At 40.2% G+C, this 20,138-nt stretch overlaps 1 protein-coding gene across 1 annotated transcript; it reads right to left on the bottom strand.

The window, feature by feature from the left end:
* Nucleotides 1-11,341: 11,341 nt before the first annotated feature.
* Nucleotides 11,342-13,909, bottom strand: LOC144661336 (uncharacterized). Its single transcript, XM_078522064.1, has 3 exons — nucleotides 13,690-13,909; nucleotides 13,303-13,344; nucleotides 11,342-11,713 (listed from the first exon to the last, which is right to left on the bottom strand). The coding sequence occupies exons 1-3, from the start codon at nucleotides 13,790-13,792 to the stop codon at nucleotides 11,535-11,537; spliced, it is 324 nt and encodes a 107-aa protein (XP_078378190.1). The 5' UTR covers nucleotides 13,793-13,909; the 3' UTR covers nucleotides 11,342-11,534.
* Between the last annotated feature and the right edge of the window lie 6,229 nt (nucleotides 13,910-20,138).

The following is a 20,138-nucleotide window of genomic DNA, read 5'->3' on the forward strand; positions in this document are numbered from 1 at the left end:
ATTTGATGTGATGACAAAAATGTCTTGGGTAAAAGATTTGTATATAATGCCTTACAGTTTAATCCTGGTTTCTAAAAACAGGGCTTGAACCCGCTCCAATTGGGAGTACATTAGGCATGAGTGCATTAGGCCACTGCACCTCCCTTGAGAAACATATGGTTCCATCATATTTGTTTTATTAAATTAATTTATTATTTTTAACAGAAGTGAAAATAGAAAACTATATAATTTTACTTTTTAAATTTCTATTGCTTTTTATAGTTACGTTGGACTACAAGGCCCGTCTGCTTCTTGCTGTGAAAAAGGATGATGAAAATTTTAAATTAGCTGGAACAGGATTAGACGTTGAATTTTGCATATTCTGCACAGCCATACGGGTAGGTTATGATTTATATTTATTTTGTCATCTCAAAGGAATGGAGTGTTTCAAAATTAATGAACATCAATCTGCTGGTCACTAGCTGTAATTTGAATATTGTTTATCAAGTGCAAATTTATTTTTTTTGACTTAAAGGACTGCATTTCATTGAGGCATTAAGCAAGTTATATTGTTAGACCTGCCAGGTAAATATATCAAACTGAGAGGGTGGCTTTAGCTTAAAATCCTTTACACTAAATGTAATTAAACTCTGATTTAGAAATGCAGATGCCCCAATTCTGATTCCCATGAGACTTGTGTTACATGCTTCCAGGAAAGTAAAGGAAACATTGGAAAGTAAGTGAAACTGTATGATAAATGGTAGTTATAATTTTTCATTGATTTTATAATATTTAACACTTATTCTGTTTTTTTTTTTTAATAATTAATTAAACCCTGTTAATAACCCTTTTTCATTCTAAATGACTCCAATCTATTGACACAGGCCAATAACTTGAGAAAAGCTCCAGGCCCTAATATTTAACACAAATCATAACACCACCACACACACCATGCACCCAATATAAGGAATAATTATTTAATATAATCAACAAACATAAAGTAGAGGTTTAACTTATTACTGTTCTTTTATTTCCTTTCTTTTCAGCTGGAAGGGTATTCGTGATGACCTTAATTTTCTGTTAGAGGAGGAGTTGAGTGAAGTAAATTTATGTGCACTACACTGCGAGATGCGGAACACCGAGTGGGTCATTGGCTCTGTTGGATTGATGTCTTACCACTGCAATGCATTAAAGGAACTGAATGCTAAACTGTCAGAGCTTGGACCAGGGAACTTTAAAGACAGCTATGTTAAAATAAAGGAGAAGAAGAAACAAGAAACCTGCATTAATAGAAGTAACATAAAAGTCAGCTCTATGTCAGGTACGCAACATGAATTTATCGTTTGGTAGTGCTTATAATGCCTCTTTTTAAGAACTTCATTTTCCAAGACTATTGTGAACTTTACCTTTTTCCAGGTCCAACTGAGAGAAAATTTCTTGGTAATATTGAAGATATAGTGAGAGCTGGACTACCATTTTCAAAAGTCAAGGATTATTACAGTGATCGAGAAATGGCAGAGAGCTTTCTTCTAAATAAGCTATCTTTTTGTGTTGAGGCCCAAAAGGTATGAATAATTTTTATATGCAATTCAGAAGCCACTGAATGACTCAGTTAATGAATTTAGTGGTTCAGTGAAATAAATTAATTCAATACTGTGACTATATATCTTAGGGATCTGTGCATTACATGATTAGATTATTTTGTTTGCATTTACATTTTAAGTGTGGCAAGCAATCAAGTTGACTGGTACTGAACAGAACATAAATCAGTTCTTAAAATTGGTCCCTTTTCCTAGTTTTGATATATATTAATGTTTGCATTATAGTATTTTTATGACATGCTCTCTGATGGTTCTTTTGAACGTGATTATGGAACGCACCAAACAAAAGTGACCCTTAATAGATCAGGTAAGTAAAATCAAAGTAAAGAAATTACCTTTCTACGTCATAATAACGATGATCATGCTCAAACAACGGTATTAAATAATAGAAAAGGATAAAACATCTTGATGTTTCAGTAATCTCATGACAACATAATCAAGGTTTTGAATGATAGAAAATATAAAAATAAATAAAAATACTATATGTTATTGTTATTGTTTTAAAGAAGTAATTAAATATGGTCCCTTTGCAGATGCTTTAGGTCAACATATTGCTGCCCAAGAATCATTTTGGCAACAAAAAGAGCAACTTATAGATGACGTTTTAACTGAGTGTGATGGGAATCCATAAAAAGATGACAGACTTTCTACTTTTGCAGCTGAGATTCACATTGAGCTAATGACATTGGTATGTAAGGAAATGTCTATTCTATCACTAAAATACATGTTCAAATGTAGTACTAATATGGGGTATATTAAAATCCCCAGTACAACTTAATTAAAATGTTATCCCGCTAGGTGAGGGGATCAGTTGGGGGGAGCTGTCCTGCTATGATTTTTGTCACTTAAATAAGCTTTACTCATTCTTGCTTCATGTAGATGGCTAAGCAGTGGAAAGAAATAGCCCTTGTTCTGCGTGACCGGCATTTTGATGAGAATGAAGACTCGGAAATTGACATTTTTGATGTTCAGGTAAGGTGAAAATTGACATTTTGAATTAAAGATCAATATACTTAGTTTGTTATATTGCCACCCTTTAGTTCACCTATCAAAACCTTTAACCACCCTGGCTACCATTTAATCTGTCTTGGTGCCCCTTTGCTTAACAATGCATTCATTTCTTCCTTGCATCCATTCTTATTTTGATCTGTTTTAAATATTTTTCCTGTTTCTTCTCATTTTTATTTCCATAGTGCAAGCACTGGGGGCTTGTCCTTAGGCACATCTTTGGAGTTACTCTGGGAACTGGTGATTATGGCCATCTAACCATAGAGCATGCACCTATGCTAATGCGTCGCTTTCGATCCCTGAACCGGTATTCTAATCAAGGTTTTGAGGCAGCCCATAAACTTCAAAGACAGCTTTATTCAAGGGCAACAAATCATGACTGTCTAATTCCAGCATCATCTTGTAAGTAAAATCCATATAATTAAATGTCAAGTAGAAAGGTTTAATTTTAATGCAATCCCCCCCCCCCCCCTGGCCCCCCTTATACTTTCCTGTTTATTCCCAAGCTACATGGCAGTATAGTGCAGGGCAATTATATTTGGATTCACTTTACTTCTCCAACACGGTTTTGAACATGCCTTGACTTCCAGATTGACTGGAGATAAGCCTCTTTACGTTTACTTTCGATGCAGAAGTTTAAAAGGTGTTATTAATTTTCTTTTTTCCCTATAGTGGAAGACATTTTAGTTCATAGTTACTGTGAACGACTTCTTTCAGTCCGATACGCATTCCGGGAAGCTAAGGAAGCTATCACATCAGGTCGGTGTTAGTATTGTGTCCATGTGCATGTGTACGTTAGACTAACGTATCGTCTTCTTGTTTTTCGTATCTATTGCTGAATCCCTCGACAGTCAATCACTAATTCGTATGTCTTGTACAATGTGTAAAGTGTTGACGGGCCTGCACGACTCCTGCGGTTCGCAAAGAGAACAGTGTCTGAAGCCTTTATAGTTTAGCTTTGATTAGCGTGTCTTTTAGGGATTTTCCTTTGCGATAAGATATTAGGGGAGGCTCCTTGAAAATATTTCTTAAATGTGGTTGGTTCTGTGTAAGGTGCCATTTCCCATGAGTATATTCTTAAGGTTGGGCAACGCCGGGTGGTATTGCGTTACAAAGGATAGTATTTTCTTACGTACTGTTATGTTTTTCGGTTCGTTCGTGTTTGAATGGTCAGTTTTTTGTTTTTAATTTTTTAAAATCCATTCTTATTTCAAAACGTAGGAAGAAGTTTCTATTACCGAGGTTGCGGGTGGAAAAAGAAAAATGTGCAGTGGACAGAGGAAGATAAGAAGTGGATTCACAAGATAAACGACCTGCTGGACATGATGCTTGGGTCAGATCATCTGATGTACGGGCAGACAGAGGACACCAAGTACTGTGTTGTTAAGCCTCAATCCATGCCGTCGTACGAGTACAATCACCAGAATTGGGAAGATCAGTTTAGTTTGGAGGAACAGGAAGAGTTACCTGCAAAGCCTTGCGAAACTCCCGAGCCTGCTAAAAAGATCCCGAAACTGTCTACCACACCCCCAGCTAAGCGCTCGTTGAAGATGAAGCAAGGAACATCGATGCAAAGGTCAACAGTGGTTAGAAGGTTTATTCAACTGCCTACCAGTACTCCAATCCGCGTCCCACGTGTTCCAGGGTGGGGCGGAACGTTTGGCAACGTGACGCTTACCAACACTTGTCCTATTGATAACTTACTTACCATTGTGTATCTTCGTTTGAAAGATGTACCGAAAACTTCAGAGAAACTCTCTACACTATCGGATCCTTGGGCCAAAGATTTGACAACTGTAGAGCGGTTGTTCGACCAGCACGAGTTTACCCAGGCCAAGGTAGAATGGTTGCGCCCTTTACCGCAGTTCGACTTCAGCGTGACGCGTGGAACGATTGATGTTTGGGGAAATGAGTTCGATCTTTTCTGGCAACGTTGCGAATCAATGCTTAAAACTGCTGCCAGGTCAACTTGTTCTTCGCAGCAATGCCCCAGGAAGGAAGAGCTCATTTCTACAAATGGAATTCACCTTACTGAGATTTCCACCCAAGGGTTGGCAGAATCCTACATCGAGGCAGCGATCAGAGAATGGCAACTGCCGGCTCCTAGACAGTGTGGAAAAGAATTCGCTCAACCACCACCTTCAACTGCCGATGCAATTCTTGGACCGCCACGCCTAAATCTATCCTCCGGCCAGATGTACCAGCCGTTTGTTTGCAATGGAGTTCGCACCTTCACCCAGAGAAAATTTTTTCCTGAGATGCCATTCGCTCTACCAATTTCTCTCCATCACTTTGCCACCAACGGCCTTATTACCGAGCCTCATCAACTACCAGATACCATTATTCTCCAAAACAAACAGTATGAATTAGGTGGGTGTACATTCTGGAATGGTCAACACTATAGTGGCTGCTTCAGATTCCAGTCGCAGTGGTTCCATTACGATGGGCTTCCCGAGAGCAGATCCCGAGGTTCCGGTGTTCTAGCTACATCTCTTAAAGCGATGAGATCACGTGGCTATGTGCTTTCATCATGCGTGTACTTTGAAGTTTACACAAAGAAAGGTGAGGCCTTAATTATTTTAATACCAATTTCTTATTCATCCACTAGGTTATCGTAATGCAAGGTAATACAGCTAGATTGTCTGGCCAGTGCAGCAATATTAGTAATGCAAATCTCAGGTGCATCTTCTTTACTGCCGCGAATGGTCTTTGCGATTGTTAAATTCTGAACGGGAGCTATAAATAACTTTCATTGTTTAGAGTTTCAGGCACGTGCTTTTATGTCGGGTGTGTCGCCTGATAAAAAGCAAGTGATCGGGTGAGTCGCCTTCGCTTAGTGCAAGGAAACTTTCTAAACCGTGTATAGTTTATTATGGCTCTTTTGATTGCGAGGAAACCTTTAAATTATCTCTTAGAAAGTATCGTTGTTTGGTATGTTTATTGTTTGGTATGTTTATTTTTACATGCCTGTTGCACTGAGTTCTCTCGCAGAGCATAGGTTGTATAACCACGACCAAAGTTCTACTGCACGTGCTTTTCTGGGTGTGTCGCCTGAGAAAGGCAAGCGATCGGGTGGTCGCCTTCGCTTAGTGCAAGGAAACTTGGTATGTGTGTATTTTGTAGGTGAAAAGGCTTTTATAATGAAGAAATCTTAAACTGTTTTTTTTTCGCAATTTATTTGGATGGGGCAGAGTAATTTTTCTTTTTAACAGTACACTCTTACATTTATAATTTGCTTAGTTGAGAAATACAGGTGATGTAGCTACGTTCTGCACGTGCTTTTCTGGGTGTGTCGCCTGAGAAAGGCAAGCGATCGGGTGAGTCGCCTTCGCTTAGTGTATGAATGTTCATGAATAAAGCTAATATTCATAAGAAGAAACATATTCTGTGCAACATGTGCAGGTTTAAAATATTCAATTTGTTGTTATACTAACTTTTTTTTCTTTTTGTTTGTTTGTTTGTTTGTTTGTTTTTTTGTTTTTTGTTTTGTTTTTTGTTTATACACAGGATGAAACAGGAGACTCAACAGATTTTTGTTGAAGGTGCAGAACATCCAGCCCAAATGTTACAGATGTCAGAATTAAAATTTTAGTTTCGTCTTCCCTGGAAAAAGGGTGACCTTTACCCAACCGCCCCACCCCTACCTTTGTCATTGCGCCTAATATTCTACCCCCATTTATTTAAGTTCAAAACCCAATTGATAACTGCGTCTTGCGGCTGGGGTCAATCATTATTTAATACCCCGACAATCAACATACTGAAAAGAAAAGACGCGTACATTGAAAATTCCACCAGTTACAAGCCATTTTTAACCTTCTTAAAACTATTTTTTCGGTGTAATCGTAATCTTCCAGTATTGATAAATGTGCAAACATTGCACCGAAAAGATAAAAAAGCATTACGCGTAGTTGCTTAACTGAATGTCATACTAAAGCCTTTTGTACATATAAACGTAGTTGAAATTTTCCGCATGCGGAACTCTGGAGAATATTTGGCCACCAAATCAACTCCAACTCGCGTGTCGCCCTTCCTTCCTTTTCCTTACACACGACCTTGCTCATGGAGGTTGGACGTTTCTGTAGGCTGTTTAGAAAACCTGCCAAACCCGATGATCTGGCCATCGCTTTCCTCTCCTCCAGAGATCCACCTTTGGGAATACTTTGTAGACCAGAAAACGTTTCCTCTATTTTAAGTTGCATTCCTTCGTTCTGATTTAAGATTTCCCTCATCCATTGAATATTGTACATTTTGTATGATATTTTGATGGTACTGGAACTGTAGGGAAGTTTCCGATGGGGCTGGAATGAAACGGAATGAGGTCCGAATTCTGCGTGTCCGTGTAGTTCGTAGAGAAGATGCTGAAATAAATCACTAGGACAAAATGCATCTTCAAGACGAACCCATTTACCTGTAGTATAAAAGTAAAATAATGGTGATTTTTTGAGCATCGAAGTCGCCTTGCAATTGCCTCACTTTAATTTCGTTAGGAAAGTGTTCTGTATAATTTTAGCTCACGCTAAACACTGGTCCTAGTTCCATAGACAAATAATTAATTTTCTCTTGTAACTAATTATACAAAACCAAAGCTGTCGTATCGGTAAACTATATAAAAGAATGCAACATCAAATAGTAGAAGAAACGTAGCGTCACGTTTAGTAAGAACCGCGGACTGAATTTTATAGGCAGTTTTCTTTTGAGAATCTTGAATTTGAAGCCAAATCAAATCCACGTGCATTTTCCTTTCAATATTTAGGTACGTTTCTGTATTTTATTCGGAACAGGAAAATACCCAATCAAAATTTGGGGGCCTGGGGACGAAAATAATGTGACTCAATAGTATATTGTGACAACGATTCAGTCGAAAAAAACTGGTAAAAGTAGTGTGGCAGTATCGGCCGTCATAGTTACAGTAGTCAATACAAGCAGTATAACTAATTTTTAACTTACCTGGCAAAGCAGGGTGAAGGGCTTCTCCTACGCGCTCGGTTAAAGACGCGATCCAGGATTTGTATAGTTCAAGCCTCGCAGGGCTGATCTTTTTCGCTTCAGGGAGTGTGACTGTCTCTTCTGAACTGTCGTAAAAATCCAGGCGCCTCCCATCGAGAGTAAGTCCGTGTTTAGTTAAGCCGTGCTTTATGGTTGTCCTTGAGGACTTGAAGCGGCGGGGACAAGATGGACATTTCACATCGCAAGTAAATCGGTTTTTCATGATTTTCCAATTTCTAAGCCAAAACTCATGTATCGTCGACGTACAGATGCTGGGACAATTGAGCCGTGTAAATTGTCTATCAACAGCACACTGGGCAGCAGCAGTAATAGTTTAAGGACGGACGAGAAATAATCCCCTTTATAATATAATATAATCCCCCTTTACTAGTCAGTGATTAGTATTTTTGTGGTTCGCAATCAATTGTCTTTCACAAAAACTATAAAGGAAAAATGGATCAGGAAAAAAAACAAGGCATTAAAAGAGAAAGGCACACTAAAGAGGATCGGAAAAAGTATAAAAAACAAAGGAAACTCAAAAAGAAACAAGCTAAAAAGGCTTCGGTAGTAGAAAAGTCTGCCGCCGCTGTTGCTGTTGAATCACCAACAATGCCGAAAGCCAATAATTTTTCGAGGGCCCGCACAATGGTAAAAATGGCAGTGGGTAGGAATCCGCGTTCGACTTTCTTGACACCATATCTTCGATCAGCCGTTCTTCCCAGTAGGATAAGCAACAAGGGTACGCTAGGACCAGTGCGCCACCAGCCGAAGATCACAGTGCCAGAATTATCTCGCTCCATGCTCTCGTCTCCTGACGAGAAAGACATCGTACTCGGGGAAGGAACATATGGTGTAACGCGCCTTATGTACTTTAACGGCAATTTTCCAGTGGCTGTTAAAGAATTTAAAATGAATAACGTTTATGAAGTCAAAAAGGAGGCAGGAATTATTTCTGAATTTCAAAAAGAACATCACCCAAACTTGCCCTACGTTTTAGGCGTTTGTATGAAAGAGAAACCATACTTAATGGTATCTCAATTTTATGGTAAGGCCAAGAAGTCCTTTTCTTTACTGAAGGCAATTGAATACGGTATAATCGAATTCGATCATATCGAAAGAATTTTTAAGCAAATTGTGGATGCTATTCGCTGCCTTCACGAAGCCGGTTGGCTACACAACGATATAAAAGAGAACAATGTACTAATGCATCGAACGCCGCAAGAGTGGAAACCAGTTGTAATCGATTTTGGCAAAAGTAGACCACGCTCTAATCCAAAGCGGTATGAACTAACAGAGGTTCAGAAGAAATTTTACAAAAGTAAATATCCGTGGATTGCCCCTGAGCTTATTGGTGGTACGCACACACAGTCTCCAGCCAGTGACGTTTTCTCTTTGGGATTTCTGTTGCAAAAAATGTTGGGCAAGTTTGTCCGACGTAATGATTGTTTAGAGAGCGTCAGTAACAAATGTCTCGCCCGCGCTCTGCATGTTAGAATATCCCTTAAGCAGCTTATAGTTGAACTATGAGCTTATTTTATCTTAAAAAGACAAAAAGCGTGCGTGTATTTAATTTTATCTTTAAGCGCTCTTGTAAAAATAAAAATTGAATTTGATTTATATTGTATCTGGTATGGCCTATACTACGTTATTTTGCGGCAGGGTGCTATCGGTGCTATAATGAATTTTTCAGTGGAGAAGTTTTGAAACCTTTTTGAATACATTTGACGACTTGTATCAGCATGGGACTTTTTGTCTCGTCGGCGTATGTTTCAGTTAATAAGCCGTTGACAGATTAAGTCGATAAACGTGTTAGTGACTATCACAAAAAGATGTTCATATTTCCAGATGGATGTGGGTTTTATCTGTCAGCAGTGTACGCGCCAGTGAATTCAAACAAAAGCGTCCAGGTCAGATGGGGGACGAATTTTCCCCCATATTTCAGTTGCTAAGGCTCGCGGCTCGCCATGCTACACAACACACAAACAGACAAAAACAAAACTAAGTAGGCTTAAGGTAAAAATACAACCGTGTCTCGCAAGCAGAGCGCGCTATAAAGATGGCGAGTAGAGTGCGCTCAGTAAGCTCGCGCGCAATAATATGATTGACATAATCTCGATGGCGTCACCGGTGGATTTTCCACCGGTGACGCCATATTTCAGAATTGGCGCGCTGCAGGTGAGACAAGTCGCTTGTTCCACTACGATCCTCCGCCATTTTGTTTTTCATGCCCGCGCGCGCCCTCCTTTTCCGTTTCCAGCGGTCTCCTTCGAAACAAACGAGCGACTTGGAGCAAGTCTAGAAAATACGCTGGTTTACCTACGAACGAACTCCGTACGAAACTACGCATCGACTTACTCGATTTCCGCTCTTTTTTTGACGTTCGGTGGCTGAAGACAACTCTGCTACCTTGGATGATAACCTTCTAATGTTCTCCATTACATTTTCGGCAAAATTACAATTCTGGCCACACGTTTTTAACCCTTTTTTCAAGCAAAATGATGTTTCTAAGCTCCGTTTGGGACGCCATCTTGTTTTGCATGAAATCGAGGCCATCTGTGGCTACCAGTTTCCCGGCCGATATTTGCCCCTGCAAAAATCAATCGGGGCGGCCAATCTGGTGTCCATATATCTGCGCGCGCATCACGGTCGATTCATTCCGAATAACAGTACACAGGCATAACAACTCAAAAGCCACAGGACGCAAAAACAAAATTAGGCTTGCGCTCTCCTTCGTCGAACGCAAAAAGAAACCGCGACTTATTTTGACGATCGTATTGATTAAATACCCGGGATTAAATAGCAGTTATTAATAATTGTTAATTGTAGTATGACAGTCATACTGACAGGAGCAGATCAAGGAAAGATGGTGAACATTTTCCGATAACACGAGCGCCGAAGGAGTAAGCCTGAAGGGGAGAGAGGGGGTGGTTGAAGGAGTCCAAAGGCATGCTCCTTCTGGAAAAATTTTAGGTATATTGACTCCCGAAATGCCATTTCCGGGTATTTTGAGTCACTCGGACAAGGTATTGGCCGATTTCCGTGAAACGGTGGAAACAGGTCTGGATCCGCGTCTGATACAATTGTTGTTAATTAAGCATGTAGTAACGAGCTTCCTGTATTGGCGTAGCTGTTATTGTCCTGTGAAGAATTTACATCGAAAGTGAGATATAGACCAGTCTGGAATGTAAGCAAGCTATGTTGATTACTGTGTGCCATGGAGCATTCATTTTAAGGAGGGAGGGCCAGACACATCAATGTTGTAGCCCCCTCCCCACCTACCAGGTAGGTAGGTGGGTGGGTGTGTAGGTAGGTAGGTAGGTAGGTAGGTAGGTAGGTTGAGATTTACCCTCTCGGCTCCGCCTTCGAAATAAAGCACTCATGCGTGAAATCCCGCCATCTAGGCTAGCCTGTCAACAGGCTCTCCGGTAGAGGATGAGGTGAAAAGAAAGCAGGTTATTCCTCTCATCCATCCACTTCAAACAAAAGCGCTTTTGGGGGTACGGTAGGGGGGGGGGGGGTAGGGTAGTGCAATCCCCAAACCGGCCCATCTGATAAAAATCAGTTTGGTCATGCATCAATGATTTCTGTTTGACACAGCAAACTTTTGCCGCACAAAAATTGAAACCTTTTCGTGACACAATGTCTATTTGCATTACATTACAGGCAAACAAACATTTAGCGGACAGTAGTTATAACCTGCCTAGATGTAGCCTGCGAGCAGGCTCCCGATCTGTGCTTGAGTGAAAATAAAAAACCAGGCTAAAAAATCAAAATGAAATTACATTTATTGAGTTTACACGTCACTGTCGTTCGGCTTACTACTGTTGTTCATAGGACGCTATCTATGACTGAATACTGTCGTATACAATGACAATAAAAGGTTAACTCTACTTAATCTGCGGCTAAGATAGGAGCAGTCTAGTTGTACGCTATTGTTTTCATCATGAACGTGCTGTCAAATCACTTTTTCTTCTGAAACTGTCGGCATGTGAGGCAACACTTCTTGTGGAAAGTATAGAAGTTGCTGGTAGTTAAGAACTTTCCTGGACCCACCACGCACAAGTACATTGCTCTCTGACATGCTGTTGGGTGGAAATCATGGCATTCTTCTCTTCGAGCCAAGGGAGATGAATATAAGTCTGCAAAAAAATAGTGAGATTTAGTAATCTTTGATGTAAAAATAAACCCCTAATATCTCGTTAACTACTACAGTCAACTCTCTCTTAGCGGACACCTCTATAAGACGGACACCTCTCTAAGACAGACAGTTGGAGCCCGACCCGACGGTGTCCGTTTTAGAGAGAGTTGACTGTACACACACCTACAATAAAAACACAGTATCCTTTTTATAAACTTTTCACATGAGTAACCTAAATACTTCGTGAGACATCAGCTGTTAGTTGTCTCTGTTCGTGATATTTTGAAAGGCCCTTTTAAATATCTGAATGACGCCTGGAAATGTTCCACTTTTGGACGAAGCCTCTGCTTTGCTATAAGGAGTACCCCCCCCCCCCCCCTTCCTTCCCCTCCCCTGCCCGCGAGCTGCAACAAAGAAAAACTGACCCAGTTCTCCCCCAATCCCACTGGTAGTTTTCTCACTAGTCCCAGGCCCTTTTCGAAAGTCGCATTTTGCCATGTACCAAACTGGCGCTATAATACAAATTAGTATATACCACACAAATGAATAGTGCTTTTTGCGCGCGCTGATTGGTTAACTCGGAGGTGATTAGCAAAGTACTTTTCACCTTCAAGCAGCTAAAGAGAAACAAACTGCCTTCGCGCGTCGCTTTCTTTACCGAAAGTGATGTTTTTGTCCGCTAGTTATTCAACTTGTCTGGTATATACTTAAACAATTATTCACCTCAGTGTCGGTGAATGTGGTGGTTCGCGGCTCGGTAATTATCCACCACTATTCACCTCCACTTCGGTGAATTATTGTTAACTAGTGTGTGGTTCTCACTCAAAACAGTATAGTTTTGCTAAATTAGCGATAGTTTCCTGATGGTTTTCGTGTTATAATGCAAATTCGGCATGTGGTCGGAAAATTGGGAGAAAACAAGTAGGCTCCTGGGAAAAGCATTGCTCGGCTTATTCTAATAATTAATTATCTGTGCCAAATCATCTGCGAGTGTAAGTTATACAGACAGACAGCTGTTATTAAAATAATTATTTAATTGGAATGGTCACTCAATATTCTGACTTGTTAAATACGTATATTTTTTACAAAAGTGCAAAAACAACTCATATCAAAGTTAGTGCATTATCTCCGGTAATGTCGCAAGTACAAATCCTGTGAATTAAATGTCTAAGCATACAAAGAAAATGGTTACAATGGACGTGCTGCGTCATTGCATAGCTCGACATTAGTTCACTTTAGTTACGGTTTGTACAAGTATTAAGCCTTTTCAATTATAATATCATAAAGTTAGCGGATAATGTACAAAAAATGTGAAATTTTGTGTGAGTGAGCCGCAGGAGCGTGAGTAAAATTCGAGCCGAAAACGTGATCTCGCGAGCGCCTAATGCGTGATCGTGAGGCTTGCCTTGCTTGGCGCTGTTACATCTAGCATTACAAGGGGATGTAAGATCATCCGCTCAGCGTTTCATGGCGTCTGTACGCGTGCCTCTCGCCCGTTTTCATGTGAACAATGTATAGCCTTTTAAAAATGTGCCCCACCTTCCCCTCCCTCACTTTTGTTTAATTGGTCATGGTCTAAATTACGCTTACCGTCGAAACGTTGGTCCGACATTCTCGGCTCGTCGAGAATATCTGAAACAAAAGCAATAAGAGAAGTAAATAAACAGTGATGAAAAGAGAAAAACGATAGAAAAAGAAAAAAAGTCTAACTCTCTATTTGAACGCCCCAGTAGTCTGAGAATTTGACCCCCTACTCAGTTTTCAAAACATAATGCGAAGCATGATACCGAAAGATACGAGTTCATTTACAAAATCTTTCTGAATCGAATGGAGTAGATAAAAAAAAATTGTCAGAATACACTGCCTTTGTAGGTTTCTTTCTTGGTCAATTTCACTAATAGAAGACTACTCCAAACAGACCACCGAGCCTAAACTAAAAAACACGAAGAGAGAATGACAAATTAATTTTCTAGCTACCTCTGAGTTCTTCGTCTTGGAAGAATCGATCGTACAGTCCAGGGGCGGCCTGCACCTGAAGGACAGCAAACACTGCAAACAGCACCAAAATCAGTTTAGCCATACTGCAAAGACTCTGAAGCAATTGGGATGTGTTGTAAACTCCTCGCCAGCGAAGAAAACCAAACACACTGGTTAACAGTCGTATCCACAGCGTCTTTTAAATGTTTTACAATTGGCCATAGAGACCAATAAGGACGGTGATTGGCCGATAACAAATGCCGCTACCGGGTGCGTCCTCTCATTGAACCTCAAGTTATTTAAATCATTGCAGAAACAGAAGGAATTGTTAAATTTGATAGTTTTTTGCCGACCACGCGGGCGTGGACGAGAAAATAGCTTTTCAAGGCTTTGTTTACGATTTTCAATTGATAACAGATCTCGGCTCGATACCAAAGGTCAAGCTAGCGTCTTAACTTCGAAGGCTGTTTTAACATGTCCGTGTACCAAAGTCGAAACTTGTTTTATTACCTTAGCATTTCGCGCCTCGCATAACCTTTTTAAACATGTCATCGTCAGATCATCATCAAGTCTTCACCAGTAACGATGTAAACACTGCTTGTGCTATTAAGGTATTAACTCCTCCCTAAAAACGCCCACAGAAAAAACTTCGAGGATGTTTCATTGAACGTGAAGCTATTTGCAAATGCCTTTAATTTGTTTTTAACTTGTGCTCTGTGCGTTGTGAAGGAATTTGTAGATTGGCGAGTCACTAGCTGTTTTTCTGACGCTGTCTCCGTGAGACGGGTAAGCATAACAACGATCAGAGGTTATCTCTTGACACTTATCGGACGCTTCGAGTTTCCTGGAGAACAATGAACCCTTAATGGAAGTGTCTATCTTGTTGTGTGAAACTAAATAATGTGGAATAAACGACTTGTTTGATCAGGGAAAGAAAGCTTGTTTTATTCTTAGTTTTTAATATGTACTACTGTAACATATTTTTTTATAGAAAGGGGCTTTATAAGGGTTCCTGCTTATCCTATACTCACGTTTGTGGTAAAATCAATTAAATTTTAATTATATCACTAGACAAACAGCACTGTATTGACTCGAAAAAAATAATTTTGCTGCCATCCCAAAAATCGGAAGTTTTGTCTAGTCCTTGTGGACTGGAAAAACACCTAAAAATTATTATGGCTCCCTTCTTCCTTCAACAACAATTTATTTTATATCATCATCTTGGTATACTAGGTGCATTTCATGTTTGAGAAGACCTCTTCGCGAATTTTAGTACTTTTTACCGAAAGGGATTTTAAAAATCCCCGTAACAGTGTCCCTTCAACAGTAATTTGTTATTTTATAAACAAACAAACAAACAAACAAAGAGAGGGGGTAAGTGTAACTATTCAGCCAGCTAGTTGCAATGGCTGTCCACCATTATAGCTGGCTTTCGAGCGGGACCTCTAGTTCAGTTACCACGCACTTTCGGATGAAAGGAAACCGCTTATATTTATGAGTAAAAATCGCCAAAAAGACCCTATTTTTAATGTTCGCGGGGGATAAAACACAAAACAGCTTGATTCGTATTTGTTTATTATTCTTAGAAGGTATCATATCGTAAGTATTTCCACTTACGAGCGTCATGTTGCTAAGGCCATGATCTATCGGCTTATGGGATTTAGCTCTTAGCTAAGTAGAGCTTTGAAAGGTAACTTTATAGCGGCTTTCAACCGACAAGTTGAAAGACATTATGGAGACTAATCTGCGGTTCTTGTTTCCTGAGAAATTAGTACTGAAAATAGACAGGGTGACTGATCGAGTCTTGCTCTGTTTCCAACTGTACGTACAAAACTCAAGAAATCAAAAGTTCTTAGACCGTTTTTGATTAAAAAAAAATACACCACATAGCGTTTTCGAGGGATTGTAAATGAAAAAGGAAAATCAATGAGAATTTGTATGCTAAGGTCAAGGGCTAAATTGTTAAGTGCTATGCTGCAGACCTGTGTGTTTTTACGAACTTGAATCGTGACGGACACGACAAGAAAAAGCTGGATATTTCTAATAAGTGCCGGGTGTATGTTTCACTCATTAATGTTTACTAAATCTCTCAACTTTGCCATCATGCCAATATTTAAATAAAATGAAATCATTTTATTGGAGAATACAATCTGAGTGTTTAGAGCTTGAATAAACTTTCTTTTTTGGTTGTCTGAAAGACCTGTGAATAATCGTGCCTTAAATCTAGCGTGGCATTTTTTGGCAATCAAATCAGTTTGGCGTGTCGGGTCAGCCATTCAAATAACAAAGCAGTCACGTCTACTGCAGTTGTTACTAGTGACTACCAGCTTTATTATTATTTTTTTTCGATTCTTCAAAAACTGCTCAAGATGCAGATATACCTCAAAGACAATCTCGCGCGTGGAAGCGGGCGATCTTTCGTGGAAGTGGCGAATTAATTTCGCAGTGACGGAGGCTTGAATCGCGAGACCAATTTTTCGCCTTCGAATGGCTCTTTCTGAACCGCTTATACGAGTGGCGTTTTTCACATCTTAGCAACTTGATTCTGGCCTTTAGAAAACGTTTCCTTTTAAAAACGATTTCCTTCGATCCATTTTCTGGGTCGTGCGTCGCCACACGTAACAATTAATGAATATCACCGCAGCTTTTAATTGTCTTCGCATCAATGGAATGGAAATATTAATTTCGTCTACCGGAGACATCGATTTTTCGGCTCTTTGGGACTGCTCGTCATGTCCAGACTTTTTCAACAAAAAGAGCTTTCAGTTCTCGGGGCCCGGTGTACTGGGTAATGAGCTGCACCCTCGATGTAGTGTCCACAGCCTCTCGATTTTTCAACGCAAAGAAACAAACGAAGTGAGCGCGAAGTACGAGCGCGCGGGGGGAGGGGGGCGGGAAGCGAGCGAAGCCACCCCCACCCCCTTGTTTCTTCCGTTTTGCGCTGGCGTCCAGTTATCTAACCTGCGATCAGGCGTTTTTTGCTCTTGCAGAGACGAGGTAGGGAGGGAGGGCATGATTTCAGGTTACCAGTTATCTCGCCGTTTTCACCGCGCGCTCATCGATCGAAAAAAACACCAAAAAATAGAAGGCTGTGGACAGTCTACCCTCGATGCACTCGTATACGAGTATACACTTTTAAAAAACCTTCATTAATACAGCCACCACGCGTTTTCTTATTCGTCCAGCAGGTTTAGTTTGCCGTGGAAATTAATGACGGCTGGAAATCTCGAGGTTTCCTGTTATCAATAGCCAGTAGCCACATAGAAATATGGTGCATGCCGACCTTCCGCCAGAAATGAAAACCGGCTGAAATTCACCAAAGGAAAGCTGTTTAGCGTTAAGAATGAACTCAGTTGGCTTTTTAAGCTAGAAACACTTTAGTCTGTCCTTTCATAAAGACGGAAAACCGTATACAGGCACTGTAAAAATACCTTAATAGTATTTTGGCATCGGCAAATCTTTATGTTTAGTTCAGTTTTTCTTGCAGGAATGGCCGGGAAATAGTCTCGCGGGAGGACATCATATGCATGGCCTGACATGCGTTCAGTTAAAACAATGTTTGGAATGGGATGGTTTTATCGCACTTATCTACAAACAGTACACTTTTTAGACTTTTCATTTATTTTATTTAATATCTTTCGAAGGTGTGTCCACGTCTTGAAACGCTTGATAACCTTAAGGCCTCAGCAACTTAAAATTGGACGCAGTCAAATTTTCTCGAACGCGATGCTGAAATCCTTTTAAAGAAGTCCTCATCAATTGTTTGACAATTTATGTTAGATATTTCTTAATTGATTTCTAATATACACACTCGCTTCCGAGCTATTGCTTATAAATTGTACAATGAATACATGAAATTTCCAGTGATGTTGTTTAGTATGGCAAGCGTACGTAAAAAATTGGCAAGAATTTTCTTTGTTTTAATTTTAATTCCCCAAGCCTTTTTTGATGACACTGATGATGATACTGTAACGACGTTTCAAATCAGCGTCGCACTTGGAGCTGTATGTAAACAAACCAAGTTGTTGTAAGACGCATACGCGTCGATCCCGAAAAAAATTGTGCAGCTGTTAAATATGTTACACAATGTTGTGTTTCTCTTTTCAAACGTTCAATTTACCGTCTTACAGAAATCCTCTTAAAGGGTTTGTTTTAAACTAATCACTTAAACCACTCTAAGCGTTTGAATGTTTGCATTTGAGAGAAAGAGGTGTGCTAATACCTCGCGTGTTTTCGTGATAACCAAATCTGTTGGCGTGTCGGGGATTTAAAATACCCCTGATGATATTATAAACTAAAGATAACGAGATAAAATGTGGAGGTAAGCCCACAGTAAGCGTGGAGGTAAGCCCACAGTAAGCGTGGGCTTGCATACCCCGGATGCACTACTGTTTACTGCTAAATGGGTCGGAATCCCTTCTCCTGTAAATTGCTATTCCCATTCCTTATTTCTATATGGTAAAAAGCTATTTTTCGTTATAAGCCCCCCCCCCCCCACTCCCGCTTTGAAGCCCCCCGGTTATAGGCCCATCTACCTGGAAACAAAAAAACACATGCGATTACAAGCCCCCCGGATATAAGCCCCCCTCTGCCAGATGACGGTACTGAAGCTAAACATTGCATTATTATGCGTTTTTAGCTTAAAAACGTATTTCGATCAACACTCCCGTGGACCGTTTCGGAAGGTTTTTTTTAATCCGCTTATAAGCCCTTCCGGATATAAGCCCCTCCACTTGTAAGCCCACCCAAAAACCCTTACGAAGTTGTATAAGCCCAGGGCTTATAACGGAAATTTTACGGTATGCTTTTGCAGACTTAATTCCCATCATTTGGTCCACATTTTAATGTTTAAATTCGCTTCTTCAGAATGAACTCAGTGATGATCAGTTGCCTTTTCAAGATCTAAACCTGCACCCTGTACCAAACTAAATCCGATATCAACCTGTGAGAAGTACAAAATTAAACATTTATGTACACTGTTCCAAGCAAGCTCTCTAAGTGGCGGGATAGCTAGCATTTTCTTACAGGCTATGTTCTATATGCAGTGCAGCGTACACGGTATATATGCAGCCTGGGTTGCGTGCAAGGTACCTCAAGGTACTTATGTTTTGTGTACAAAAGAACGTAAAGAAAATGCTTTTTAGTTCTCATCTTTCGGTACGTTTGACTTAACACTTACTAAGTACATGACAGTAAGGTAACAGACGTTCATTCCGGCCGGGGGGGGGGGGGGGGCAAAGGGAATTTTTGAGCCGTTTTAGTCTCAAAAAGGTTAACGATTTTGACCATTTTGGTCATTTAGGGCATTGTTTTGTGCATCAGGTCAGCAATTGAGCTAGCAATTTAGAATTGTGTGTATAACGTGCAAAATAAATTACTGACCATTACTTAAATATCGTGTCTTTAGCTCCTAACACTGCAGTAATCCATTCAGTTCACATGTCAGCGAGTTCAGAGTGTGGAGAATTTTTGCGTACATTTTGGACATTTTGGTAATGGAAGCTTCTGGCGTTTATAAAAATTATCACTCATGATGTAATGTATATGAAATGATTCATATATGAACTGCGGATGGATATGAAAGTGATAAATGATCATCGCAGTGAATTTCCAATTTAAGCAATTGGAATAAAGAAGCCTGAAAAAAAATCAGGGCTTCAACGGGATCGAAGCCCCGCAGTTCATATATGAATCATTTCATATACATTACATCATTTCACTCCTCTCACGGGTAAAATATGAACTCACAATTGACCTCGCTCCCCCCGGGGGGGGGACTCCCATATGAGAGTGACGGGGATGCTCGTCGTCTCGCTTAGGGGTATAAATTTCAGACTTTGGGTCTCGCTTAGGGTGTTCTGGGGAAAATGCAAGAAAATGGCAATATTTGTAGCCATCAGGGTCTCGTTTAGGGTTGCACACGAAGGAAAATACAAATATAAGTTCTTTTTCTCAGAATTTTGGTATCTTTTAGGGGTCTAAAATAGCTTGAGCCACGCCCAGATTGGTCTCTTTTAGGGGTTCTTTTCAAAATTTCCGACGAGCATCCCCGTCCCTTTAATATGGGATTCCCCCCCCCCCCCCGGGTCGCTCCCAATGTGTGGCTTCAATAGCTCAGTTGGTAGAGCATCGCACCGGTATCGCGGAGGTCACGGATCCCGTTGAAGCCCTGAATTTTTTTCAGGCTTCTTTATTCCAATTGCTTAAATTGGAAATTCACTGCGATGATCATTTATCACATTCATTATCACTCATTTTTACAAGTATGCAAATACCATTTGGTAAAATTTGCAGTGAACAAATGTTTGACTGATCAACATTGACGGCAAAGTAAATCATGCGAGCGATAAACTACTCAGAAATCTTCTACATCTTTTTACAGAACTAAGAGAAAAATTTTCTTTACCCTGCCGTGGTTTCTCGAAGAGGTTATCAAACAAGCCACGCAG

This window comes from Oculina patagonica, chromosome 7 (genome assembly GCF_052425735.1).
Source record: "Oculina patagonica isolate OP01 chromosome 7, crgOcupat, whole genome shotgun sequence".
NCBI classification, from domain to species: Eukaryota; Metazoa; Cnidaria; class Anthozoa; order Scleractinia; family Oculinidae; genus Oculina; species Oculina patagonica.

Coding starts and splice junctions, on each gene's coding strand:
- LOC144661336 (XM_078522064.1), bottom strand. CDS start 13,792: ATGGCTAAACTGATTTTGGTGCTGTTTGCAGTGTTTGCTGTCCTTCAG. Junction 13,345..13,689: donor CCAAGACGAAGAACTCAGAG/GTAGCTAGAAAA, acceptor CTTTTGTTTCAG/ATATTCTCGACGAGCCGAGA. Junction 11,714..13,302: donor GTCGGACCAACGTTTCGACG/GTAAGCGTAATT, acceptor ATTTTTTTGCAG/ACTTATATTCATCTCCCTTG.